General features: G+C 40.2%; 2 protein-coding genes across 2 annotated transcripts; one reads left to right on the forward strand and one right to left on the reverse strand.

The window, feature by feature from the left end:
• Nucleotides 1-629: 629 nt before the first annotated feature.
• LOC307045367 (uncharacterized protein) lies at nucleotides 630-18,015 on the reverse strand (the record flags this gene model as incomplete). The annotated part of the gene is made up of 9 exons (XM_079690989.1): nucleotides 630-1,162; nucleotides 1,708-1,812; nucleotides 1,954-2,028; nucleotides 10,884-10,958; nucleotides 12,090-12,158; nucleotides 12,303-12,368; nucleotides 13,598-13,723; nucleotides 16,152-16,199; nucleotides 18,006-18,015. 9 exons carry the CDS (start codon nucleotides 18,013-18,015, stop codon nucleotides 1,026-1,028), a joined length of 711 nt encoding a protein of 236 aa, XP_079547115.1. The 3' UTR covers nucleotides 630-1,025.
• On the forward strand, nucleotides 17,853-27,963 carry LOC307045375 (uncharacterized protein; the record flags this gene model as incomplete). The annotated part of the gene is made up of 5 exons (XM_079691003.1): nucleotides 17,853-18,419; nucleotides 25,456-25,551; nucleotides 25,718-26,186; nucleotides 26,937-27,373; nucleotides 27,926-27,963. Exons 1-5 carry the CDS (start codon nucleotides 18,194-18,196, stop codon nucleotides 27,961-27,963), a joined length of 1,266 nt encoding a protein of 421 aa, XP_079547129.1. The 5' UTR covers nucleotides 17,853-18,193.
• Between the last annotated feature and the right edge of the window lie 31 nt (nucleotides 27,964-27,994).

Here is a 27,994-nt window from a genome sequence, read left to right on the forward strand (position 1 = left end):
GTTCTGCAGGTATTTGGTCACAGTTTGAACGATGTTCCTGAGGAGGACTTGAATGTCTTCAGTTTGAGTGGAGGTAGAGATATTTGGTCATTTTAGGCTCATGGAAAACATAATATTTGGGCCGAGGAGTCACAACTCACTTTCGGGTCATTCCAGAATTAGAACTTTAAAAAAATGAACCCTTTTTTCCAGATGTTCAGGAAGTTACCCATCAATTTATTTTCACTTCTGGCAGCTCAGGTATCAAAGGTTCACTTCTTATTGGATGTGTTATTAGTTTCTTTTAAGTAGCGCTCAATGGTGCGCTAGAACTTTGAAATCATTTTTAAAATGTCTATTAAACTCTTGATCTAAATATAACTTAAACATTTTGTTCTTTTTGAGGTAACTGTTCAGATATATTGTTAGTTGTTGCAAACGTAACATGCTTAGGCTCCCTGGTGGCAATAAAAAAAAAGGGATAATCTAGGAAAATAAGACACATTTAAAGCAGGTAGATTATGCTAAATTACACGTAAACATTATATTACACCTGACTAAAGATAATAAATTGAACTGCAGGAAATGCAACTGTTACAAAGTGAGGTGCAGGCGAAAGAACGATACGTGGAGAGAGGGTTTTCTTGCAAAAATAAACAGGCTTTTTATTCTTAGCTTTCCACATTTTTCCCCAGAAATAAAAACTGCATGCCTGGTGCTGCGTTCACCAGCAAGGAACAAACACAAATGCCCCCCTCCCCTCTCTTCCCAACCACATGTACACTATCAACCATAGGCGACATCCAAATCCAACCTGCCAATCAGGTCATGGTTCTGAAAGCGTAGTGAAGGGTTAAATACAAAATTAAACACTGTTGTTTACATTTAATAAAATCCTAAAGGCTTAAGTCAATTCATAATTGCATCAACATAAATATTGTACCTTCAAAAACAACAAGGTCTGCTTAAAACGGATAGTTTTTAACCTAATTGACACTTAGTTTAGTTTACAGCAGGAAAATTGAACATTTAGCGGCGGGTAACTTTCAGACAGAAGTTTCTGACTCGTCTCTCTGCAGGTCTCCAGTTTCTGCTTCCGTGTTCAGATTTGTATTTTCGCATTCATTCCCCGCCGTCTCTGTTTGTCTGTCCTTCCCTCCTCTGAGCGTCTCCATCCATCCCTCTGGAGGAGAGAAACCAAGTTTGGGAGAGATGTCAAATGAAAAAGTGAAATAACAAATTCATGTCATCTCAATCTTACTTTATAAATATCTAAAACTCAGACATGAAGCATGTGATGTTTCATGTAAAGACAAAACTGCAATGTTTACAGCCAAAAAGCAGCACATGTGTTTAGTCGAATAAATACCAAAATGGTGCGAATGTCGCTCACTGGATATGTTCCCCTTTCCGGATCATTCTGTGAGATGGTTGTGAGGGAAAACCCCAGCAGATCAGCAGTTTCTGAAATGCTCACACCAGCTGTCTGCCACCAACCACCATGCCACGTTCAAAGTCACTTAAATCACCTTTCTTCCCCGTTTGATGCTCTGTTTGAACTCCACCAGGTCCTCTTCACCAGGTCTACATGCCTCAATGCAGTGGATGCTGCCACGTGATTGGCTGATTAGATATTTGCCTTAACGAGCAGTTGAACAGGTGTACCTAATAAAGTGGCCAGTGAGTGTGTTGGGTCAGACATATTGTGATATTTGTTTTGTAACTTACGGATCTTCCCGTTCTTCAGGAGAACCAGCAGAACAACGAGAACGCAGAGAATCAGGAGAACTGTGGGAATGATAGCAGCACGACCAGCCTCTCTGTTTGAAGCATCTGGAATAAAATCAGAGGAGATTTCAGTTCACAAGAAGAGCCAAGGTGATGCAGGTTCACATCAACTCCCACTATCAGACTGTCCTTTACCCAGAGGGACAAAGACTCTACATTTCTCTACAGAGGTTTAAAATAATGTACCATTTCTCTCTCCAGCTGGAGGTGAGGTTGTGCTGGAGTCGGTCCTCTTGGTCTGGTCCTCTTGCTCCTTTGTTACTGTTGAAAGAGTCAAGTGAGGAAAAAACCTTTAAAAACAATAAATCTGTTAAACCCTTTTCCCCTTCCTGTTTCTTAAAGTCATAAACACACATTGTAATGTTTAAGGTGAGTTTTGGGCTTTGAGTTTTGTGGGGTTTGTTGGTTGTTATCAAAAGATGCTGATCTGAGGCTGAAACACCAAACAGATCATGGCAGCATTACCCATAATCCCCTCTGTTTCAGCTCTGTTTCCAAAGTGCTGATTCTCTGTCTGTTACTTTAGATGAAAATAAGGAGCCCCTCCCCACGCCCCTCTGAGAGAGATTTGGTTACAAAGAACTCAATGGTGCTCTAGGAGGAGATTCAGGTGATAAGGTGGGGGGGGGGGGGGGGGGGTACCTTGGTTGCTGATTGGCTAATGGTTACCCAAGCCAACACATCGTTATGACATCACAAAGTGGCCAAAATCTGATCAGCTCATTTTCAGACAGGTTTTTATAGAAATGGATCAGGACAAAAAGAGAGAGAATCTTTGTTCCTGAAACTTTCAGAGTCTCTTTACAGAGAGGGGACACATGTTGATGTAGAAGAGACATGAAGAAGAGGGGACACATGTTGATGTAGAAGAGACATGAAGAAGAGGGGACACATGTTGATGTAGAAGAGACATGAAGAAGAGGGGACACATGTTGATGTAGAAGAGACATGAAGAAGAGGGGACACATGTTGATGTAGAAGAGACATGGAGAAGAGGGGACACATGTTGATGTAGAAGAGACATGGAGAAGAGGGGACACATGTTGATGTAGGAGACATGAAGAAGAAGGGACACATGTTGATGAAGAAGAGACATGAAGAAGAGGGGACACATGTTGATGTAGAAGAGACATGAAGAAGAGGGGACACATGTTGATGTAGAAGAGACATGGAGAAGAGGGGACACATGTTGATGTAGAAGAGACATGAAGAAGGGGGGACACATGTTGATGTAGAAGAGACATGAAGAAGAGGGGACACATGTTGATGTAGAAGAGACATGGAGAAGTGGATTTTGCATAATAGGTGACCTTTAAGACGCGTTGGTGGTTAAATCACATCATGTAACTGTTAGAGCCAAAGTGGCACAGCAGATACAAAAATAAAGAATATTTTCTCATCTCATTACATCATTATTTATTCATTGTTGTTGTTGTTTTCCTGCCGCCTGGACTATTTTATTTATATATTTTCTTCAATGTTTTTGCATATTGCACATTGAAGGAGCCTGGGACTTCATATTTTTAATACTAATAATTCATCTTTACAATATTACAACCTAAAAAAGCTCCAATAACTATAATTACAAAATGTCTGAATGTAAAGGTACAAAATGTAGTAGATTTAAAAATACACGTGTTTCTTATTGACCTTTCTTACCAGCAGAGGGCGCTGAGCATCGATCTGACCTCAGTTTGAAACTTATTAGACTAAACTCAGCTTAGAGGAAAGTAGAGAGCCTATCTCTGCTCTAACAGCTCTCTGGGTCTCAGGTGTTATCTTTTATATTTTTAACTACAATCTGCTCCTTGAATAGCAATTCAACATGGAAAGTAACTTGGTAGCATACATTTCCTTAACTACTGTGCTTAAGAACACTTCCAATATATATTGTACTGTATATGTATATAGTCTATGGTAGTCTACTTTACCTGAGTACTTCTGCTACTCTATACCTCTAGTCCACTTCATATGAGACGGATATAATGTACTTTTTACTCCTCTTCATTCAGCTTTACTTTAAATACAGATTTACTGTATTACATTTGACAAAATCTCAAGCATCTGAGTGTCATTTGGTAACATCCCAATAAATAATTCCTCATTCATGTCGAATAGTAGCCCAGTTAAAGTGTTTATATTAGGATTAAACTAGACTTAATAATAATATATCAACTTGCCAGCGATTGATTTAGCAAATAATAAAACAATCAGCAGCCTTAAATGTGTGAATCCCATTTTCAAACCAATGCAGTGAGGAACAGAATCACAACCATCACAACGGACTGGTTGTCTGTGTAGTTGGTGAAGGTTGTGAACCGTAAAAAAAAAGGCTGTACGTGACGTCATGACGTCGCCGTTTACGTAGCACATGACTCTCAGGATATTAATGGCGGATGCTGTGGAGCTGTTCTCTCTCGCTGCTCTTAAACCGACGAAGCTAGATTGAATTGTCGAACAACTTATTCGGCGACTTCATACTTTTCTCAAGAGGGACGTAACTACGCTGCTTTGGTTCGGAAGAATGATAATGTTTCACCGGCTCATAGTCTACCGTTTAGGCCAGCTTCCGGGTTGAAGCACCTTCAACCCGGTATTCTCGACTATTGTGCATGTCTGTCGATGCCTCTCATTGTGGGTTTCTTCAAACGTCTTTCTTTCAACAACCTGTAGGTACCAGCTAATTCTATCATTGTATATGGTCCCTTTAAAAAATAAATACTGCTACTTAGTTGTTGTTTTTACCATGGTGTACTTGTCTGTTGTTTTTTTCATTCTAGTCTATTGTCTTTACTTTATCTGTAGTGTACTTCTGGCGTTGTGGGGCAAATAAAGGAACTCTGATTCTGATTGTTTTCTCCTTATGGCACCAAACCAGATATTAGCAAAAGCTTACGATATTATTATCTGTCAAATCGTCTGAGGCGGAGAAAAAATACTTTTGATTTTTGAGTAGATCGACTTCCCATCACCATACCCAGCTGACTGATTTAGGCAGGTTGTTTTCACCTAACCCTTATGTTGTGTTCGGGTCTCCCGTGACCCGTTTCAAGTTACAATGATATAATAACTACGCTCTATTTTTTTTATCTGAACAAGGCTTCATGATATCCTCCACAACAGCTATATAAACACTACAAAACAGATTTTTACAATTTTTTGGGCGAGGCTAATCAATGACACTATTGTGATTAAATAGCTATGTACAGTAGTCCTACATTTAGGACTATAGATGGAAATTATAGCTCCTTGCTAAATCTGGTGCACCAGTCTATTTTTTTAATGCAAATGATTGTCAGTGCACACTGTCCTTTATAAACAAAATAAACTAAAGGTGCATAAATTATGCATTACTGTATTTCATCACAATAGAATAGATACTATAGCTAGGCTACTGACATTGTGATAATGTCAGTAGCTAGCTGTATCTATTGTTTACACTTGAAATGTGTATTTTTATTTTGTGCATTTTTATTTTGTCACAATATTATTTGGCTTAAATATAATAATATTTTGCTTGTGTTATCTTTCATTGCAGGTGTTGAAAACCAGTACTATCTGGTGGATGTAATTTTCATGGATCGATGCAACCACTCAACAGTTGCCCAAGCCATCATACGCTCCTTCCACAGCAATAATCTGGAACTGAATGATGTCTGGGCAGTGGTCACAGATAATGCCTCCTACTGTCTGAAGGCATACAGGGAGATTCTAAAAGGAGTGATGCCCAACAGTGTCCATGTAACGTGCCTCTGCCATATCATAAATCTGGTGGGTGAGACCTGGCAGCACTACAGATACTTCTCTGATGCTGCATCACTTGTGGCAGCGATGAGATCTGTCTTCTGCAGGAAGCCTGCTAGAAAGAGAAGATGGGTGAGCTTCCTCATCAACAAGGAGTTTGTGCACACCAAGGCTCCTCCTGAATCAGTGGGCTCCAGATGGAATAGCTGGTTTGAGGCAGTGCAGTACCACGCAGAGCATGTTCATCTGTACAGAGAATTTTTGTTGGAAGAAAATTCATCAGCCCAAGCAGTCACAAACATCCTCAGCCTGCTAGAAACAGAGGAAAAGATGCAGGCCCTCACTGTGAAGCTAACCTTCATTGCAGAAGGCTGCTCCAAACTGATGACAGCTCTGACTATCCTAGAAGGAACCCATCGTACCACAGCAGTGTCTGCATAAAACATCATGGAGGACCTGGGCTCTTACCTAGTGAATGGAACAGCAAAAACATGCGGGTTTGGTGCCAAGACAGATGAGCTGCTGAGAAAGACGGGTGTTCGAGAGAGGAAGCAGGTTCTTGACGATCTCCATGATGCCTTCCACTTGGCCTTCACAAAGTTCTCCAAGCACTGGGACACGCACCCAGCCAGAGATCTACAAGCTGATAAGAGTGTTCGATCCAAGGCAGGCACCAGCCATGGAGAAGCGGATGGAAGCCTACACAAGACTGATACCCATGGCAAACCCATCACAAGAGCTCAGTGAGCAATGGATTGCCTACCACAGGCTATATGCAGGAATCCTGAAGTCAAATTTAAAACCTTTTAAGACCTTTTTTAAGACCCTTTCCATACATTTTAAGACCTCATCGCAACTTTGAGTTCTAACTGGTTACATTGGCGACACACTTTACCTCACATTTACTATATTGATTGTAAGATAGCAAAACTAAACAGAGTGCAGACAGACTACTGAAGCCTCCTCTCCACATGAACTTCAACCTCTCTGTGAAGGTCAGGTTTAATGCAGTATGCTGCTTTGTTGCTTCTGTACTCTGTGCTCTTTCATTCCAGTAAAACTCCTCAGAAACCATTAGAAACCAGTATTTGACCAATAAACAAAACAATTGACAAAACTTTGAACTATGAAATATGTTAAACTTTGGTGAGCTTCAGCGGGGTAATGCCATATAGGAGCTCCCTCACAAATACCCAGGGGTTAAATTGGGCTGGGGCTGTCCGGGGCTAAGCCCTGGCACATAGGACGATGCTCTGACGTCGTCACCCTCACACATTTTTCATATGTTTACAAAAAAGGATATATATGTTAAGACTTTTCTCGTTCTTAATATAGACTATATTTAGGGTCTATATGTGTTGACTTTACTTTAAAATAGCAGATCTCTGTGACCGGATATAGTTTGGCTTAGACCCCGGCCCCACGAGGACGCATACAGTAAAACGCATACGCAAGCGCAAAAAAGGCTTCCTTTCACACGCATTCGATTCATTAACGTGTCCGTTCACACTAGACCGCTGCAAATGCTGGAAACGATGTAGTACATATGTCATGCCTGTAAGTGGCGCTGCTGCCGCCCGAAATACACCAAAAGCAGCGAAGAAGAACCCGGAGCATGGTTGCCATGGTTGCCCTTCTGTTTATTCTCCTCGGTGGACGGCGTGTTCTCCTGCTGTATCTCTCAGGTAGTCCACCAGCAGATGAAAAACACCCACCTCTCCGCCTTTTCCAAGGAACGAGGGGACCGTGCGGCAGAGTTTCCGTAAAAAAAATGTTCCGCCGGTCAACATGTCCGTTAAAGTTTAAATCTTCCGTACAAAATTAGGAAAGTGCCGGTCAGAGGTCTTCTTTGTTATTTATTGAGCTTTAAAACAAATTGATAACGACTCTGTTCTCTGTATAATAATATAATAATATTTAATAAACGGTGACTGCCTCTCTTTTCCTCCCCCTCTTCTGACAGCCCAGCAGCAGCAGGAGACGTGGGGAGAGGGAGGCGGGCTCTTTCATCGTTATCAGAAAATGATCATATAGGGCACACACGGAGCCGTTGGATCCCCAGAGCGTTGCGTATGCCGGTCTACCCACCTTGGGACCCGTTACCGTAGTCGTTTATTCCCCCCCCCCCCACACACACACACAGAGCGGAGCAAGGCAACGAAACTTAAAATAATAAGCAGCATTTTACGGCGCGCTATGCATGGGGCCGCCTTGTGGGGTTTCCCGACATGTCGTTTCAGTAAATTAAAGGGTGTTTCATGTTGTCGTTGCTGTGGGACTTCTTAATACCTTGGAAAATGCCATTTAATACTTTTTAAAAGCCTTAATTTTCGCTAAATTGATTTATCAACTTTTAATACTTTTTAAGACCCCGCGGACACCCTGTACCAGCACTCCAGGGAGCCCTTGGCAGCTGATGTCACTCTTGCTGATTACTGGAGGGGCATGAGTGTGAGATTCCCAAAAGTTGCAGAAATGGCAATGTCCTACATCTACTTCCCAGTCAGCTCAGTTGACTGTGAGAGGAGTTTTAGCAAGTACAAGACTCTCCTTACAGACAAGCGAGAGGCACTCACCGAGCTCAACACAAAGAGGCTGACCATCATGTACTTCAATGGAGATGTCTCTGATAGATGGAAGACTTAAATGGACAGACAGGAGCTAATAAGGAGTAGTAGTACTAGTCATACTACTACAGGGAAACAGAAACATGTTTTATTGTTTTAGTTTCAAGTTTTCAACTAAATTCAGGTTACTAAGTAAGTTGTTGCATATTTTCTGATGCATTTTTTCATTTATAATGAAAAGCGTTACAGTTTACAGTTATTGTGTTTACAGTTATTGTATTGAGTGTTTTGTTTACAGTTATTTATCTTTTTTACTTGAAGCACAGAGAGAAAAGTTTGCTTAAAATGTGTTAACTCAGAAGCCAGAAGCCAAGGGAATGTTTTGTTTAGAGTTTTTTCTTTACTTGAAGCTTATAACAGGGTATATGCAGGAATCCTGAAGTCAAATTTAATACCTTTTAAGACCTTTTTTAAGACCCTTTCCATACATTTTAAGACCTCATCGCAACTTTGAATTCTAACCGGTTACATTGGCAACACACTTTACCTCACATTTACTATATTGATTGTAAGATAGCACAACTAAACAGAGTGCAGACAGACTACTGAAGCCTCCTCTCCACATGAACTTCAACCTCTCTGTGAAGGTCAGGTTTAATGCAGTATGCTGCTTTGTTGCTTCTGTACTCTGTGCTCTTTCATTCCAGTAAAACTCCTCAGAAACCATTAGAAACCAGTATTTGACCAATAAACAAAACAATTGACCAAACTTTGAACTATGAAATATATTAAACTTTGGTGAGCTTCAGCGGGGTAATGCCATATAGGAGCTCCCTCACAAATACCCAGGGGTTAAATTGGGCTGGGGCTGTCCGGGGCTAAGCCCTGGCACATAGGACGATGCTCTGACGTCATCACCCTCACACATTTGTCATATGTTTACAAAAAACGATATATATGTTAAGACTTTTTCTCGTTCTTAATATAGACTATATTTAGGGTCTATATGTGTTGACTTTACTTTAAAATAGCAGATCTCTGTGACCGGATATGGTTTGGCTTAGACCCCGGCCCCACGAGGACGCATACGGTAAAACGCATACGCAAACGCAAAAAAGGCTTCCGTTCACACGCATTTGTTTCATTAATGTGTCCGTTCACACTAGACCGCTGGAAATGCTGGAAACGCTGTAGTACATATGCCAGGCCTGTAAGTGGCGCTGCTGCCGCCACAAAATACACCAAAAGTTGCGAAGAAGACCCCGGAGCATAGTTGCCATTAGAGATGTCCCGATCCGATTTTCAAAAGATCGGAATCGGGAGGAAAAAAATCGGGGATCGGGATTCTTTTTAAAAAAAACATTTATAAATACTTTTTTTAAAATGTTGTATTCAATGTTACAAAACAAAAATGACCATGTACAAGTCTTAAAGTAATCCTGAGGCCTTAGTTTTTGTTTCAAATTACACAACATCATGTATGTGTTGCTTCTTTGGGGCTTGTCTTCATAGACCTGGTTGCTTATTCCTCTCAAATCTGGCAACAGAGTGGGCGCAGTGTCTAATTGTAGCAGTAAGCTAACGAGTACTGAAAGCTTTATTTTGTTTTGTTCCAATGCTGCACAACTGAACTGATCCAATGCTGCTGTGAAAGAAAGAAGCTATATCCATGTTGGATAGAATATCCAGTTTAAATAAAAAAATAACCTTAAGGGACAACTTGAATGCTTTTTTTTCTCTTAATGCATTGCATAAAGATCGGAAAAAATCGGTATCGGCAAATTGTCAAAATCAAATGATCGGAATCGGATCGGGAGCAAAAAAAGGTGATCGGGACATCCCTAGTTGCCATGGTTGCCCTTCTGTTTATTCTCCGCGGTGGACGACGTGTTCTCCTGCTGTATATCTCTCAGGTAGTCCACCAGCAGATGAAAAACACCCACCTCTCCGCCTCTTCCAAGGAACGAGGGGACCGTGCGGCAGAGTTTCCGTTAAAAAAAATGTTCCGCCGGTCAACATGTCCGTTAGAGTTTAAATCTTCCGTACAAAATTAGAAAAGTGCCGATCAGACGTCTTCTTTGTTATTTATTGAGCTTTAAAACAAATTGATGACGACTCTGTTCTCTGTATAATAATGTTTAATAAACGGTGCCTGCCTCTCTTTTCCTCCCCCTCTTCCGACAGCCCAGCAGCAGCAGGAGACGTTGGGAGAGGGAGGCGGGCTATTTCATCGTAATCAGAAAATGATCATATAGGGCTTACACACGGAGCCGTTGGACCCCCAGAGCGTTGCGTATGCCGGTCTACCCACCTTGGGACCTCCCCCCCCACAGAGCGGAGCAAGGCAACGAAACTTAAAATAAGAAGCAGCATTTTACGGCGCGCTATGGGGGCCGCCTTGAGGGGGTTTCCCGACATGTCGTTTCAGTCAATTAAAGGGTGTTTCATGTTGTCGTTGCTGTGGGACTTCTTAATACCTTGGAAAATGCCGTTTAATACTTTTTAATACTTTTTAAAAGCCTTAATTTTCGCTAAATTGATTTATCAACTTTTAATACTTTTTAAGACCCCGCGGACACCCTGTATAAGCACTTTAAAATTGAACTGTAGCACTTAAACATTAAAAAAGACTGTTATATCTTATTGAATTGTGGACATTTATTCATTCCCACTTATTAGACACTATTTCTGATGGTAAAATTAGCGTAAAAAGCAAAATACAGAATTCTGAAATATTAAAACGGAATTTGGCAAAAAATAAAATGGAATTTGGAAAATAATAAAACGGATTTCATATGGCTCTACCCTCTGCGGCTCCGGTCCTCAGCTCCTTCAGCTCCTCCCCATTCACCACCGGATCTCCTCCTTTCTTACCATTCCCTGTGAGAAACATGGAGAAAACCGTGTTAGACGCTTTAGACCAGGGGGGTCCAAACCTTTTTCACTGAGGGCCACATACAGAGAAATATACGAAGCAAAGGGCCGCTCACTAGAGATATACTGCCTCATAAGTTCAGTTATAAGTCAGTATAATCAATCAAATGTAGGTCAGTTATACTTAATACTTGAATATGCTTTAAGAAAAACAACAGCCTCCATCCCAGTCGGTGTGTGAACACAGTCTGCCAACTAAACTGCCGGACTCTGGTCCTAAAAGAGGTGGTCTTGGACCGCTTGCTCGTGAACTCTGGAGCGGATCATCGCTGGTGTGAACGCAGTCCGCACCAAAACACAGGAAGCGTAGTATTTACGAGTCACAAGAACGTGGATGTCTTCAACATTGTTAGCGAAAGAGTGAAGCAGAATGAAGTGTTGACCAGTGTGGTGTAAAGTAAAAACATCTATCAAACTAAAAACTACACATGAAAGTCAGAGCCACCTGTCGTCGGTGAAACCTCCTCCTGACTGCAGAACGTCTCATTGTTTGGGTTGTAATGTTTTCTATCGCACGTCTTCTGATTGTATAATCCTATGTGCTGTCCTCTACAGTCTGTTGATCTCCAGATTAACAGCAGCATGAAAATAACCTGCAGATGCTCCAAAGCTCCGGTAGAAATTGCCGAGCTTTGTGTTTTTACCCCCTTAATGTCTGACCAATGGTTGAACAGCATTTCCGAGCACATGACTTGTGTTTAAAGTTTATAGTCCGTTTGAGTTTTTGCCCGTGTGAACGCAAACCGAACCTTCTGAAAAATGAAACCAGAGAAGTGACTTTTGGGTGTGAATGATACCTTAATGTCTCAAACACAGTAAAATAAATGTGAAAAGTCATTCAAACTAGCTGCTCCTTTACCAGCTTTGAGAACACTTCAATGATCAATCATTATAAAACATATCATATATATTATTCTGAAATGGACCAATCTGCACAATCCCTACTTTTACTTATACTTTGGTACTCAAGTACAAGATCTGAGTACTTCTACTTTTACTTAGGTACTCTAGTACAAGATCTGAGTACTTCTCCCACCTGATAAAAAAATGTTGTAGAGGGGAAAATGTGTGACTTACGGATCAAGGCAAGTTTCACCAGGATACAAGTAAAGACACAAACAAGGGCAGCTTTCCAGACATCTGCAGCTGAAAGTTGAAAGAAAGGCAGAATCAGAGATGGTTCAGTTTTTCCCCCAACATTATATGTGTTGGAGATATTCATTGATTTATATATTTAAAAAGTTAAACATGTATTTTCGTGCATTTCTTAAATATTGAAAGGACATTTACCAGGATCTCCCTCAGCTGGAGGTGCAGGTGTTCCTGAGTCATTTCTCTTGCTCTGTTCCTTCTTGCCTGTTTCAATGGAAAGGGTCTTATTAGGGAACAAGGTTCTCTCTTTTCTGCAGTTTCTTTATGCTAATCTTAAACAGAAATACAAAAAATAAGCCTTGAGGAGCATGTGAGTAAAAAATCAAACATGTTGTTACCAGGGTTTCCGTTAGCCGGTAACATTTATAAAAAAACGGTAAATTCAAAACCTGCCGGTCAAAATGTCCGGTAATAATTAGGGATGCTCCGATCGATTGCCGCCGAAATTCAGTCTTGGTACTCAAGTACAAGATCTGAGTACTTTTATTTTTATTCAAGAACAAGATCTGAGTACTTCTACTTTTACTCAAGAACAAGATCTGAGTACTTCTACTTTTATTCAAGACCAAGATCTGAGTACTTCTACTTTTACTCAAGAACAAGATCTGAGTACTTCTATTTTTATTCAAGAACAAGATCTGAGTACTTCTACTTTTATTCAAGACCAAGATCTGAGTACTTCTACTTTTACTCAAGAACAAGATCTGAGTACTTCTACTTTTACTTAAGTACAAGATCTGAGTTAGGGCTGTCCCGAATACCATTTTTCGGGCTCCGGATATTCGGTAATCAGCAGCGAATATTCGGCCCGCCCGGGGGGGGTGGGGGTGGGGCGTAGTAGTCAGCAGCAAACCGCTTCAACACTTATATTTTGGTGCATTCACGGCATTCATTTTGTTATTCTACAGTATTGTTGTTTTATAGTTATTAACCCAATTTGTGTTCTTTGAAATTGAAAAGGATATCACATTGTGTTTGTTACTTTCGTTGCAGTTGTATATGTCTTAAGTGTAATTTGGCTTGGCTTCCTATTTATGGACATGCTTTTATTTTTGAAGGAGAGGTAGCGCTGTTGACAGGAAGTTGTTGTTGCTATGGAAACAATGTGACAGAGATTAACGGAGAAAAGTAATATCTACATATAAAGACGGAGAAAGTAAACGATAACGTTTATGGTTAAGTGTTGAACCCCCCCCAAACAAGCTCTTACCTTGATATTGCAGATTTCAATCAATTCGATTTGAAAAAAAAATGGGGAAAAAACAACAAAACGAATATCCGTATAACGAAATTGAGACCCGAATAGTACTCCAACGAACGAATATTCGGGTACAGCCCTAATCTGAGTAATTCTACTTTTAGTCAAGTACAAGATCTGAGTACTTCTCCCACCTGATAAAGAAATGTTATAGAGGGGAAAATGTGTGACTTACGGATCCCTCGAAGTTTCACCCAGATACAAGTAATGGGAGCAGCAGCAAGAATAGCAGCAATGACACAGAGGACACCGGAGACAGCTTCGGAGACAGCTTCCCAGACATCGTTCCTCTCCTCTGCAGCTGAAAGTTGAAAGAAGGGCAGAATCAGAGGTGGTTCAGTTTTTCCCCAACATAATTGAACCGGACTCAACACGGCTGGTGTGAATGCGAACTCAGACACAGTAGAAAATGACATTTAAAAATAGTCACTAAGGAGCCAGAAAACAGGATCAAATACAATTTCAGCTGAATATCAATATATTGTCCAGCTTTAGCTCCATCTCTTGTCCCGAGATCCACTTTGATAGTCTAGATGCACTCTCCACACACAACAACAACAGGTGCTGCAATCTCTTTCCTGCATTTCAATCATCTCAGCTACAGAGTTTTATTTGCTTTGCGCCTGTTATGAATATGTGAAACAAGCACAATGCAGGTATTGCATATTCTGTGTCGTAAAGTCATGTCTTCTAATGTAATTCAGATGAACCTTTGAAATGCCTGTAGGGACATTCAGGTGTGAGAGAAGCAACAGGAAAAAGAGGATTGAACAGGCCAGAGTTCACAAAAGGATAATATCAAAATGTTTTTAACAGTATAAAAAAAAAGAACATAAAAAGGTAAAACAGTGTAGCTGAGTTATATATATATATATATATATATATATATATATATATATATATATATATATATATATATATATATATACTACCCCACTACAGTTCAGAGGTAAATTGTGTACTTTAGTTCCACCTGGAGTAAATCCACAAGCTACCATGCAGTATACAAAGTCATTCAAACTAGCTGCTCCTTTACCAGCTTTGAGAACACTTTCATGATCAATCATTATAAAACATATCATATATATTATTCTGAAATGGACCAATCTGCACAATGACTACTTTTACTGTGGCTACTTTAACTATATTTTGATGAGAATACTTTTCTACTTTTACTTGAGGAACATTTTGAATGCAGGACTTTTACTGTAACACAGTATTCCTACACTCTGGTACTTCTACTTTTACTCAAGTCCAAGATCTGAGTACTTCTACTTTTACTCAAGTCCAAGATCTGAGTACTTCTACTTTTACTCCAGTACAAGATCTGAGCACTTCTACTTTTACTCAAGTCCAAGATCACAGTACTTAACAAAAAGATCAAACATGACAACTCTAAGCTGGATTTAAAAGCTCAAATACAATATTTTCATGATGAAGATTAATCGGTATCCAGCATTAAAAGCATTAAAAGCATAAAATGGCGATAGTAGGCCCATTGTCGGACAAACACGTGAGTTCCAAACTTAAGTTCAAAGTTGTACCTGTAACCTTTAAATAGAGAAAACAGTACCGATGTCAGTACAATAACATAGTATTAACACGTTATATTGTAAATAACTACACACTCGTGCAGACCGTCTAGCTTTGCCGTGTTGACATCTAACTTTGTAGTTTAACTTACCGGCGGCCAACATGAACATAGTCTGTGCCATGAGCAGCTTCCCTATCATTATTACACCGATATCGCCTTAACTCAAATTCAAAAGAAGATATAATAAAACCGTGTCGCCTGCTCTGCTCTGCTTTAAAAACTCGCGCGATTAGTAAGTGGCGTCCGTGACAACACCTAAGTCACTTCCGGGGACACATTACCCGCGAAGTTACTTCAGCGAAAACTTGAAGTAAAAAAGTTATAAACCGGTATTTCTGGTCTGAATGAGGCGTGAGTTTCTCCCGCAAAGGATTTGAGAGGAGAAACAAAACCTCGCGGGGAAACAAACCCTCGCGGGAGAATCGGAAGTCTCGGCTTGTCCAGAATCTCCTTTTACATTCTTCAAAATAAAAGCTTTAGTTTCAACATTTATTTGTCATACACTGTAGTGATGTTAGAACATATTAATTCCCCTCAAGCGTTTCATTAGAGGTGGGAGAGGTACTCTGATCTTGTACTTGAGTAAAAGTAGAAGTACTCACATCTTGAGTAAAAGTACTCAGATCTTGTACTTGAGTAAAAGTAGAAGTACTCAGATCTTGAGTAAAAGTACTCAGATCTTGTACTTGAGTAAAAGTAGATAGAAGTACTCAGATCTTGAGAAAAAGTACTCAGATATTGTACTTGAGTAAAAGTATAAGTACTCAGATCTTGTACTTGAGTAAAAGTAGAAGTTCTCAGATCTTGAGTAAAAGTACTCAGATCTTGTACTTGAGTAAAAGTAGATAGAAGTACTTAGATCTTGAGAAAAAGTACTCAGATATTTTACTTGAGTAAAAGTAGATAGAAGTACTCAGATCTTGAGAAAAAGTACTCAGATCTTGTAGAAGTAACTGCAATGGTTACATGTTAGTCTCCCTGCTTCAACCTGTAGTCTCAACAACAAGCACAGATATTAAAGTTTCCTGCAGACAATACACGAGCCCTCCTAAAATCATGAAGATGAACTACATCTTCTTCAATATTATTCCCCCTACTTGGGGTTATAAAATGAAAGAATAAGTAAGATTATTACCTGAAATAAACTGTGAGAGTAGTCCAAATGTTGAAATCTGTCTGTAGGCTGAGGAGAGACGAGCCCTATGGGCGGAGTCTCGGGCTTAGTTTCCTTCAGTTTGGCGGGTTTTTAGGGCTTTCGTGGATCTGATTGGCTGGAGTCACAGCGTCGGAGGCGGGGTCATGGATGCATAATTAGAGCCACCAACCGTCCGCGGGAGATTTAAATGTTTTCGCGGAATACAATGTCCTGGTAAATGATTACCCTCAGCTGAACCCTCCCGCCTTATCCACAATTATTCTGTGTCTTTATAATGTGTTACAAACTGTTATTATTATATTATATGTTTATATTTAGTTTCTTTATTGTTCCTTTATTAATTTATATGCTGCTTTGACAAAACTATTTACCAAATTCGGATTAATAAAATGAATCTAAATTAATCTAATCTATTGTCAGACAAAGCACTTTGTAAAACCTGTTTTCTAAGATATTATATTAATACATTATTTTATTTATTAGCAAAAAAGGGAATTTACTTCAGAAAATCCTTAAAACAATTGTTCTAACTAAGCAATTAAAGAAAAAGAAAAAAGCTTTAATGGTGGACTTTTAGCCCTCATTTACTAATCCCTTAGTTTTCATTAGCATTAAGCAGTACTACTGTATCATTTCAATGTTATTCTTCTACTCCCTACATTTCAGAGGGATATAATGTAGTCTGACAGCTTTAGTTACCTTCAAAAGCTCATTCACTTCAGTTCATTACTAAATCTTGAACCCCTAATTGTTAAACATTACACGTCACTTGTTGGACACTTTTATCCAAAGCGATTTACATACATTCGCTCCTGTGAACAATGGCCACAGGAGCGACTTGGGGCGAAGTGTCTAGCCCAGGGACACTTCGACTTGCTGACTGCAGTGGGACTCGAACTTGCAACCCCCTGATTCAAAGATCAGCGCACTAACCCACTGAGCCACAGCCTCACGGCCAAACCATCTACAACAGGGCTATTCAATTGGCGGCCCGCGGGCCAAATCCGGCCCCCGGGTGATATTTACTGGCCCTTTGAGTATAATGTTAAAAAATCTTTTTTTAAAGTTTAATTAAAAAAATTTTTTAATTTTACTTTTTTTTTTTTGGGCCAGAGTGCCTTTATTCATGAGAGGGTGTTACATTGAGAGATAGAGGGGAAGACATTACCTGAAAACTTTGGCGGGCTCGGGTTTCGAACCCACCTACTAGCAACTCCTCTCATTTATTGCGTCTCTGCGCGCGTCCTCGCGGCTCGCGCTGCCCTTCACTACAAGCTCGCGCACCTTCGACGGTTTCGCGCCAATGGTACGATTAATCAAACCTGGTCAGCATAGTTGGATATCAAAATGTCTCTTTTTACGTTAAAACAACGAAAGGTTGACACCGAAAACCGGCAATTCAACAGCGAGTGGAAAGAGAAGTACTTGTGTGTAAATGTCAGTGGGAGGCCCGTGTGTTTAATCTGCAATGAGGGTTTATCGGTGTGTAAAGAGTACAACTTGAGAAGGCATTTTAAGACAGCTAACACCAACTTTGACGCCAATTTTCCAGCGGGCTCTGATGCTCGCCACCAGAAGATTTTGGGGCTAACTTCGTGTTATGACCAAAGAAGTAGCTCCCTGTTTCGGGCTTGCACTGACCAAGAGAGAGCTACCGCAGCGTCCCTACGAGCAGTGGTGTAGTCCAGGGTATACGCAGGTATACGGCGTATACCCACTTATTTTTCAGACAGCATGGCGTATACCCACTTCTCAATCACCGCTGGTGCGCATTATTTAGTAGTGGCTCAATGTCATTTCATAGTACTGTGAAGACTCATGACACAAACCTACTCTGCCTCATATTGGCTAACTCTATGCCTTCGCTGGTTAGATTGGTCAGGTTTTCAGCGCGAGAACTGATGAAAAACCAATCAGAGGCAGAGTAGGGCGGGTCTTAATAAGGGAAAAAAACTGCATATAGACAAATGTTAATTTACTTTCAACTATTTGCCATTACAAAAATTGTATGAACTGTTAGAATGAAGCGAGCCATTCAGACTAAAATTTCCTTTTACAATAAACATCCTTGTGGAACTACATCGGCCAGCAGCTCAGCTACAGATAGTGAGGCTAGAACACCGGAGCTGTTAGCTGATAGCCCTGTTATCATCAGCCCTGACATCAGCCCAACACCTGCGCTCCCTCCGTCCCCCTCATCCGTTGAAGAGGATGCTGACAGGGAAGGAGATGAAGACGACAATAACGGTGGGTCTCACTTCTATATTTTAAGATTTGTGTAACAAATCGTAGCTAGGTAGTCATATATACTAACATAAAAGTAGTAATAGCATTATTTTCGTTAATAGTTGGTTTCAACTTTTAAATTTAGTATTTCTGATTCTAGTGGCGCTAGTTAGCTATTATAGCTTCATGGCAATGAGCACAGCACACCTTAGTGAGACAGAAAGACATTTGGAAAATACATCCATTATTTGCTGCAATCCATATTTATTACTCTGAACTTTATTGTGTCCCTTATGCTAAGTGTCTCCCCCAACTTTATTTTCCCGACATTTACATTTATCTTGTACACAAAATCCATCCCCATACACCAGAGATAGCCTGAAGGCTTTTCAAGAGCATAGCTAGGTACCACGCAATCTGAAGAACGTTAGCGCTTAGCTAACGTTAGCTAACATAATGCTAAGATCATCGTGTGTTTGGTGACGTGACACAGCTATCTGCTTAATTGTAACATTAGCTGTGGCAACTGAAGATTAGTGTTTTGGATTGTCAGCGTTTTCCTGTCAAATGGAGATAAAAAATTAGCTAGCTAGCACTAGCAGCTACATCATTTGAGGTCAAATGTAGCTAGTGCTAATTTATAGGAGACTGCACAATCTGAGGGTAGATGTTGGCTGCCAGTGGTCTCTTCTAATTAAAGACAGCCATTTATCCCGCCGATCTACCTCTTTTAGGATTGAATAAAGTCTTATGTCTGTGTTACTTTGGCGACTGTTGTTTCAGCCAACAGCTTAAAAATAGCAAGGGCATTTTGACCTTGTGCGACGCACAGCCAGATTCGGGCATAGCGACGCTACGTGGAATCCACGAATTTGGATACATTATGAAAACGGGTACTTTTATTTTGAAGGCAGGATGCGGTAGGAAGTAAAAGACGTATATGACGGTAAAAGTTTAAAAGTGCGTCTTCGGGGGTCCGGTTATGACACGCAGCTGAGAGGTCGGGCGGGACGAGGCTCCGACGAAATTAATATATTTCTACCATATTTAGTATCCAAATCGAGCTACTTGTGACCGAAAACATTTGCCAATATAGGCTTTATTTCGGATAATGTCGAAAAATCGAGGGAGAAGACAGAAAGACGATAAAAAGACAGAAATTGGAACTCTACACGAGGACAACACGGACGAACAGACACCTAGCGATAGCACGATGCTAGCCCAGGTGGACTATAGCCAGGATGAGAACCAGATCTTAGCAGCCATACAATCCATGAGAAATGACTTTTCTGGACAACTACATGAAGTGGTTTCTTCCAACCGAGAGATAAAAGAAGCTATCGGGGCATTTTCTGAAAGGCTCACAGAGGCAGAAACCCGCATTAGCACAGCGGAGGACCAGATCGCTTCGCTAGCAACCCAAGCTAATGCTACGCAGAAAACAGTCCAGAAGCTCATCTCACGGATGGAAGAGCTGGAAAACAGACAACGCCGCACCAATCTGAGGTTGGTTGGACTACCCGAAGGATCGGAGAGTGGAGATGCCCGTACATTCCTAATGACATGGCTTCCCGGGGTGCTTGACATTGAAACGGGACAGCCATTGAATATAGAGCAAGCCTACAGACTGGGGAAAACGCCGCAACAGACCCGGGAGCAGGATGGGTCGGATAAAACCCGACCACGGATTCTTCTGGTGAAATTCCTCACATATCGAGACAGAGATCGAGTAATGAAAGCAGCACGTCTGAAAGGAGACATCACAGTTGAGGATAGCCGTGTCATGTTTTTTCCTGATTTTTCCACTGAAGTCCAGAAACAACGGAAACTTTTTGATGGTGTGAAACAAAGTCTGCGCCAAATGCGCAAGGAATATGGATTTATGTTCCCGGCAAAACTGCGAATTCTACACGACAAAAGATGGCACTTCTTCACTTCCCCATCCCAGGCTGAAGAATTCATCCTAAAGATGAAGAAGGTGAATACCAATCCAGACGTGTAGAAAGAGTCGCCAGCTGAAACGCGCCAAGAAGGGCTTTCAGATGACTTTGACTGAAAGAAATCGACATTGATCTGTTCTGGTAAGATTTAAAATGGACTGATTGATGACGAGCTTGGAAATTGGAGTATAGAGACATTATCTGTGTCCTCGGGCTAATAATCAAAGACTGATACAAGGTCACAAATGAACATTGTATTTACCATTCGTAATATAAATATGCATGTAGTCGGAACGAGCTCCGACCTTTTTCTTTTCTTTTCTTTTCTTTTTATTGTTATAACAACTACTGGTTGCTTGCTTGCTGCTCCTCAAGAGGATCAGAGTTTAGTCAAATCGGAACCGGTACTTGGGAGGGAGGGGAGATGTGCTTGGTTAGCTGCACAGGGTTTAGACTAGGTCTACTTGTTGTTGCCTCCTTTAGGAGAGGCCCCTGTTATTCCCTGTTGTATTTGTTTGTTCTAAAGGCACACTTTTTATTTTTATTTCATTATAAGGCATGGTTAATAAGGTGGTTACACAAGCTTAGTTTACTGTTTACATCATGAGTGGTCATACTAAAATAAATATGATTTCATGGAACGTTAGAGGTCTTAGGAAGCTAGTGAAATTAAAACAAGTAATGTCTAGGTTGAAGCAGCTCAAAACGCAGATAGCTTTTATTCAAGAAACTCATTTACTTTCCAGTGAATATATTCCATTAAAAAGGAGATGGCAAGGTCAAGTGATATCTGCCTCATTTTCCTCTCAAGCCAGAGGGGTGGCAATACTGATGCACTCATCTGTGCCATTAAGGGTTTATAATTTCATACAAGACACTGCAGGCAGATTTGTTATCGTCCAGGGCTCTTTACTAAATCAAGACATTAATCTAGTATGTCTATATGGGCCTAACAACGATGATGCACAGTTTTATAATAACTTGTTTCTGACTTTATCAACATTACATGGCCACATATGTATGGCAGGGGACTTCAATTGTACTCTAAATCCGAAACTGGATAAGTCATCAGGTATGGACACCTCACATATGCAGAGTAGGAAAACAATACAACACTTTATGAGTGAGTTAAATCTTTGTGATATATGGAGAAATAGGAATCCTTCCAGACGGGAATATTCATGTCATTCTACTACACATAACTCTTACTCCCGCATAGACTACTTCCTCATTTCTAAGCCTATGATAGACAATGTTAATGACTCAGTGTATAAAAGCATTGTCATTTCTGATCATGCATTACTACTAGTCAATTACACTGTAAAAGCAGCTACCAGGGGTCTAACAATGTGGCGATTAAGCCCACGATGGTTACATGACAAACAGTTCTTAACCTTTGTCGGGGACAATACTGATATTTACTTTAAAGTGAACACTACTCAAACATCAGCATCTACGAGGTGGGAGGCATTCAAGGCCTATATACGCGGGCAAATGATCAGCTATACAAGCAGTATCTCTAATAAACAGAACCTTAAGCTGTTGGAGCTAGAAAAAGATATTAAAGAACTAGAGATAGAAATTAACCTTAATGATACAACAGAAACTAGACAGAGACTGGCTATTCTAAGAGCACAGTATAATGAGCTGTCCTCAAATAAAGCATTAAATAGCATAATGAAACTGAAACAGACATTCTACGACCAAGGAGAGAAGGCAGGGAAACTACTAGCCTGGCGTTTAAAATCAATGCAGAATGAAAGGTCAATTTTAGAAATAAAGTCAGAGGAAGGGACAACAATTACTAATCCACAAGAAATTAATAGTTCTTTCCAAAAATTCTACTCTAAATTGTATATGTCAGAATGTCCAGCCTCAGCTCATAATCTTCACAGCTTCCTAGATCAGATAGAAATACCAGTCCTGACAGAGGACGCAAAAGAGGAGCTTGACTCCCCAATCGTAGCATCTGAATTGTCAGAGGCCATAGACAGTATGAAAGGAGGGAAAGCCCCAGGACCGGACGGTATTCCTATTGAAATCTACAAAAACTTCAAAGACATGCTGTTGGTTCCGTTATTGAACATGTGCGAAGAATCGCTTGAGAAGGGGGAGCTGCCGCCATCATTACGGAACGCACTTATAACATTAATATTAAAACCAGGGAAACCCCCTACAAAGTGTGAATCCTATCGCCCCATTTCTCTGATTAATAATGATGTGAAAATAATAGCCAAAGTCCTTGCCAGAAGGTTAGAGAAACACTTGCCATATATTATTGCACAAGATCAAAATGGCTTCATTAAAGAAAGACAAGGCTCTCACAATATTCGTAGGTTAATGAATATTATACATGCCAAACAAGAAACATCTGATATGGCTGTGATAGGACTTGATGCGGAGAAAGCCTTTGATAGGGTCGAGCACGAATACCTATTTGAGGTGCTGCAGCGCTTTGGAATTGGCAGATATATTCTCAAGTGGATTAAAATCTTATACCATGACTCAACAGCTTCAGTAATGACCAACTATATGGTATCCAAACAGTTCTCTCTGTCCAGAGGTACAAGACAGGGATGTCCTTTGTCTCCCCATCTTTTTGTTATGGCCATCGAACCTTTAGCGATTGCAATTAGAAGCAACACTCAAATAACTGGTATCAAAATTAATAATATTGAGAATAAAATAGGATTATTTGCAGACGATATAGTTATTTTTTTGACAGACTTGAAACAATCTATACCTATATTACTAACTTTAATAGGAACATATGGCAGCTTCTCAGGCTACAAGGTTAATGCATCTAAATCTACAATTCTCTTTCTGAAAAAATCTGAGAGACTGAATCCGCCACTAAGTACTCCTTTTAGGAATATTACGGACAGCTTTACATACCTTGGAGTTAAAATCACACCTACAATAGAATCCGTTATATCAACTAACTATAACCCAGTGATTGAGTCAGTAGAGGAATCTATTAACAGATAATAATAATAATAATAACTTTTATTTATATAGCGCTTTTCAATAACCCAAAGTCGCTGGAAATCTTTGCCACTCTCAATGATAGGACGTATTAATGTTTTGAAGATGAATATTCTTCCTAAGTTCCTGTACCTTTTCCAATCCATCCCACTCGCTCCGCCTGATAATTTCTTTAACAAAATGAAAAAACTTTTTTGTAATTTTATTTGGAACAATAGACGCCCAAGGCTGCGTATGACTCTGTTGTACTTACCGTATGAAAGAGGTGGGTTAAAACTCCCTTTCCTCCAAGGATACTATTGGGCTGCCCAACTAAGAGCAGCCTCATATTGGTTTGACCATCAGTCACCACTGCACTGGATAAAGATGGAGGAAACAACAACTTCTAAAGGTCCCTTATACCTCTACATTTATTCTGCAAATTTAGCCACTTTGAAAAGGCACACCGCAAACCCCTTTGTTAGAAATACACTGATAGTATGGCACGAAGTGTTAAATTATCTTGGGGAAAATGCTCCACTATCCCAATTCTCACCTATTTGGGGGAACAGAAATTTCACGCCAGGTACTAATGACCTTGGTTTCAAGTTATGGGCAGACAGAGGGATCAGGAAGATTTCAGATCTGTATGAGAATGATACTCTTTTAAGTTTTATGGAGATCAAGCAAAGATTTGGCATTGAGCCTAAACACTTTTTCAAGTATCTTCAGATAAGAAGCTTCATAACAAAGACACAGAACTCTGTAAATCTTCCCTCACAAAACTCTTTGGAAAGGACAGTCCTGAACCAACATGGAGCAGCTGGATTAATTTCAAAATTGTACCAGATTATCATAGATGCAACAAAAGAATCTTCAGAGGATAAAAGATTGGCATGGTGTTCAGACCTTAATGAAGATATAACTGTAGAAGAATGGCAGGATATATGCTTCCAATGCCAGGTGCAAACAATAAATACAAGGTTTAAACTCCTCCAGTACAAATGGTTGATGAGAACATACTTTACTCCAGAATTATTGCATCGCATTTACCCCAGTACGCCAGATACTTGTGTCAAGTGTGGTATTCATAAAGGTAGTTTGTTTCATTGCCTCTGGGAATGCACCCTCATTCAAGATTTTTGGAAAGAGGTTATCACAATTGTATCCATCTTTATTAAGGAACAACTTCCACTCTGTCCCAAACTTTGTATTCTTGGTCGTTTCCCAACAAGCTGTACGCTTAGCAATAGCTGTAAGAAGATGGTCATATTCTGTCTTCTTGAAGCTAAACATAAAATTGCACTATCATGGAAGTCTGTTCATAGACCAAGCAAACGAATTTGGATTGAGGGGCTACTGCAATGCCTTGCATTGGAAAAGCTTACATATGCCATTAAAGGGAAATATAACACATTTGTAAAGATTTGGGGCTCATTTATGCAGTTTCTTGAGGGGGATGATTTCGTGACAGCTTGGTAGTCTATTGTTCTTGCTTTATTTAGTTTTGTTGCTTTTTGTTTTGTTAACAAATCACAATATGTATTGAGGAAATACTTGTATGTGGGATACAACTGATGTCCACATGAACATGTGGATGCTTGTAAAATGTTTTTCATTCTTTACGTTTCGTAGGAAAACACAATGTAACAGTTAGTTATCAAACCAGCACTATACCACTAATATCTGCATTTTTTTTTTCAAGTGCCTTATATGCCTATTGTTGTGCCTATTGATGTGTTTTGTTTTGTATTCTTGTACTGTAACTGAAAAAAGACAATAAAAACATTTGTCAAAAAAAAAAAAAAAAGAAAGTGCGTCTTCCTCACGAAAGGAAACGTGCTGTTGTTTACCAAGGACCTGGTTGAAAAGGGCACAAGGTTTGTCTGTGTTTAGGTCTAATTTGTGTGCAACATTGAGTCACGTCATAACGCCTTTTCTTAGAAGAGTTTTCACACTTTGTATTGACACAGCCATGGATAAAGCTACAGCTAGGCCCTGTGTAATTTACTATTTGACTATTTGGGGGCTAAAATGAAAAAATCTAATAATGCAGATTATGAAGGTGACAACTTTACACTTTTGAATAGGTTATGGTCATTGTTCCCCTTTTATAGCCTATAATTCAATCACTTTTGTTGTTCTTCCCTTAGACATCAATAATGACTGGCCTGACCTGTGGACTGTCAATCAAAAAGAGGATTTTAAATCCAAGAACCCCTGGTTGGGATCCAAAAACAACAAACTTGGTAAGTTTAGGTATCTTGTTAGTTTAGGTAGCTTCTGAAACAGTGGACACACATTAATATTGTGTGCGTGTGTGTGTGTGTGTCCTTTTATGTATATGGGAAAAATAGACCATGCACACATACAGCTGTGGATACAGTAGTTACATTGTATGTTTATGCTTCACAGGATGTCTGGTTTGTAGCAGTGTGAACTCCATTGGGATCAACAAGGAGCAAGGTGTATCACTCTCAAGAGAATGGATGAACTTTGAAATTCAAGTGTCTTCTCAGGGAAGTAGAGAAACAAGTCTGTCAGTCTTGAGAAATAAGATCAGGAAACATGCTTTGTCCAAGGCACACTCTCAGGCTGTGAAGGTGGCAGAACAACAAAAAGAATCGGCCATTGAGAATGCAGTGGAGGTTATGACTGAGTCCTACAAGAAGGAAACTGATGCTGTGTTCCGAACAGCCTACCATTTGGCCAAAAAGAACAGACCCTTTTCTGACCATGAGAGCCTCATTGAGCTGCAGGAACTGAATGGTGTTAAGATGGGCTCAATACTTCATTCACGTTACAGTGCAACACAAATCATACAACATGTTGCCAGTGAGATGCAGAGCAAAATTGTGAGTAACATAATAGCATCATCAACGAAGTTAGCTGTCCTTATTGACGAGGCCTCTTCTTTAAGTCACAAACCTGTCATGACAGTTTCTGTAAAAGCGTCAATTGAAGGAGCAAGCCCTGAGTTCATATTCCTTGATCTAGTTGAATTAGACAATCAGAGAGCAGATGGCATAGAACAGGCTTTACTCACCTGTTTAATGAAGGCTGGCTTTACAGAAGAGTGGCTTCTTGAAAACTGGGTAACATTTGTGTCTGATGGAGCCAGTGTCATGCTAGGAAAGAAGTCAGGAGTAGCAACCAGGTTGACCTCGAGATTCCCAAGGCTCTTTGTGTTGCACTGTATGAACCATAGGCTGGAACTAGCTGTGTCAAATGCTGTTGATGAGGTGACGGGTGTCAACCACTTTAAAATATTTATGCAGAAGCTATATTCACTTTATAGTATGTCGAACAAAAATGAGCGTGAACTCAAAGATGCAGCAGCTGAAGTAGGCTCACAACTTCTTCGAATTGGCAGAGTTTTAGATGTACGCTGGGTGGACAGTAGCTTTCGTACTGTTCGTGCTGTGTGGACATCCCTGGGAGGTCTTGTGCAGCACTTTAAGAATGCGTCTTCCGATGAGATGAGGTCCACCAAAGAGAAACAAATGTACAGAGGTTTATTATACCGTCTTCAAAGTCCTGAATTTATCTGTGACCTTGGGCTCATGTATGACACTCTCCATGAACTAAGTGTCCTGTCACTGGAGCTTCAAGCTCATTCTATAACTCTCCTCAGAGCAGAGCATCTGCTGAAACGCTCAATCAGAGTGATACAGTCTTTCAAAGAGAGTCCAGGTGAAAAATACTGTGAGGCTTTAGAGGCAAAAGAGGCTGGGGAGTATCGCTCTATAGCTCTAGTAGGAAATGCAAAGCTGAAGTCAATCAATCCAGGCCAGTTCTTACAAAGCCTTGTGAACAATCTTGAGCAACGCTTGTCTTTCGAAGATGCGGTCATCAAGGACTTCAGCATCCTTGATCAGAGTAAATGGCCATCAAACCCCAGCATTCGCCATGGTGAAGACCAGGTTAAGCGACTGTGCAAGCGATTTCACTTATGCACAGACCAAGCACTGAATGGGATGCGAGACCTACTGGAAGAGCCCAATAGTGAGCCCAAGGACCTAAAACCACTCATGAACTGTATGAAGACATTCCCTGTCAGCACAGCAGAGTGTGAGAGGAACTTTAGCCTTATGAACAATATAAGCTCAGACAAAAGGGCTGTACTACTGATCTCAAACATAGCAAACTTGATGATGATTAATATCAACGGCCCCCCTACTTCTATGTTTGATCCTCAAAAGTATATGAGGACCTGGTTGAAGAGACACCGTGCTGCCACTTCTATGCGTTCAAGGCAATGCGGTGTGAAAACTCCTGCAGAAAGCAAGTCTGTCTGGAAAATACTGTAATATGAGCACTTACTTAGAAACCCAGCACTGGGTTGAGAGAGTCACTTTGGTTTTCATGGATATGTTGTAAAATGTATATATTTTTGTTCATTGTTAACTATATATTGTTGTTTTGTAACATATCGTTTTGAATTTATTGTTGAATTATTTGAATGATGATATTCAATATTTGTGGTGATATTTATTTATATATATATATATATATATATATATATATATATATATATATATATACACTATATTGCCAAAAGTATTGGGTCACCTGCCTTGATGTGCATATGAACTTAAGTGACATCCCATTCTTAATCCATAGGGTTTCATATGACGTCGGTCCACCCTTTGCATCTATAACAGCTTCAACTCTTATGGGAAGGCTTTCCAC

Source organism: Notothenia rossii, assembly GCF_949606895.1.
Source record: "Notothenia rossii genome assembly, chromosome: 1".
Lineage (NCBI taxonomy): Eukaryota > Metazoa > Chordata > Actinopteri > Perciformes > Nototheniidae > Notothenia > Notothenia rossii.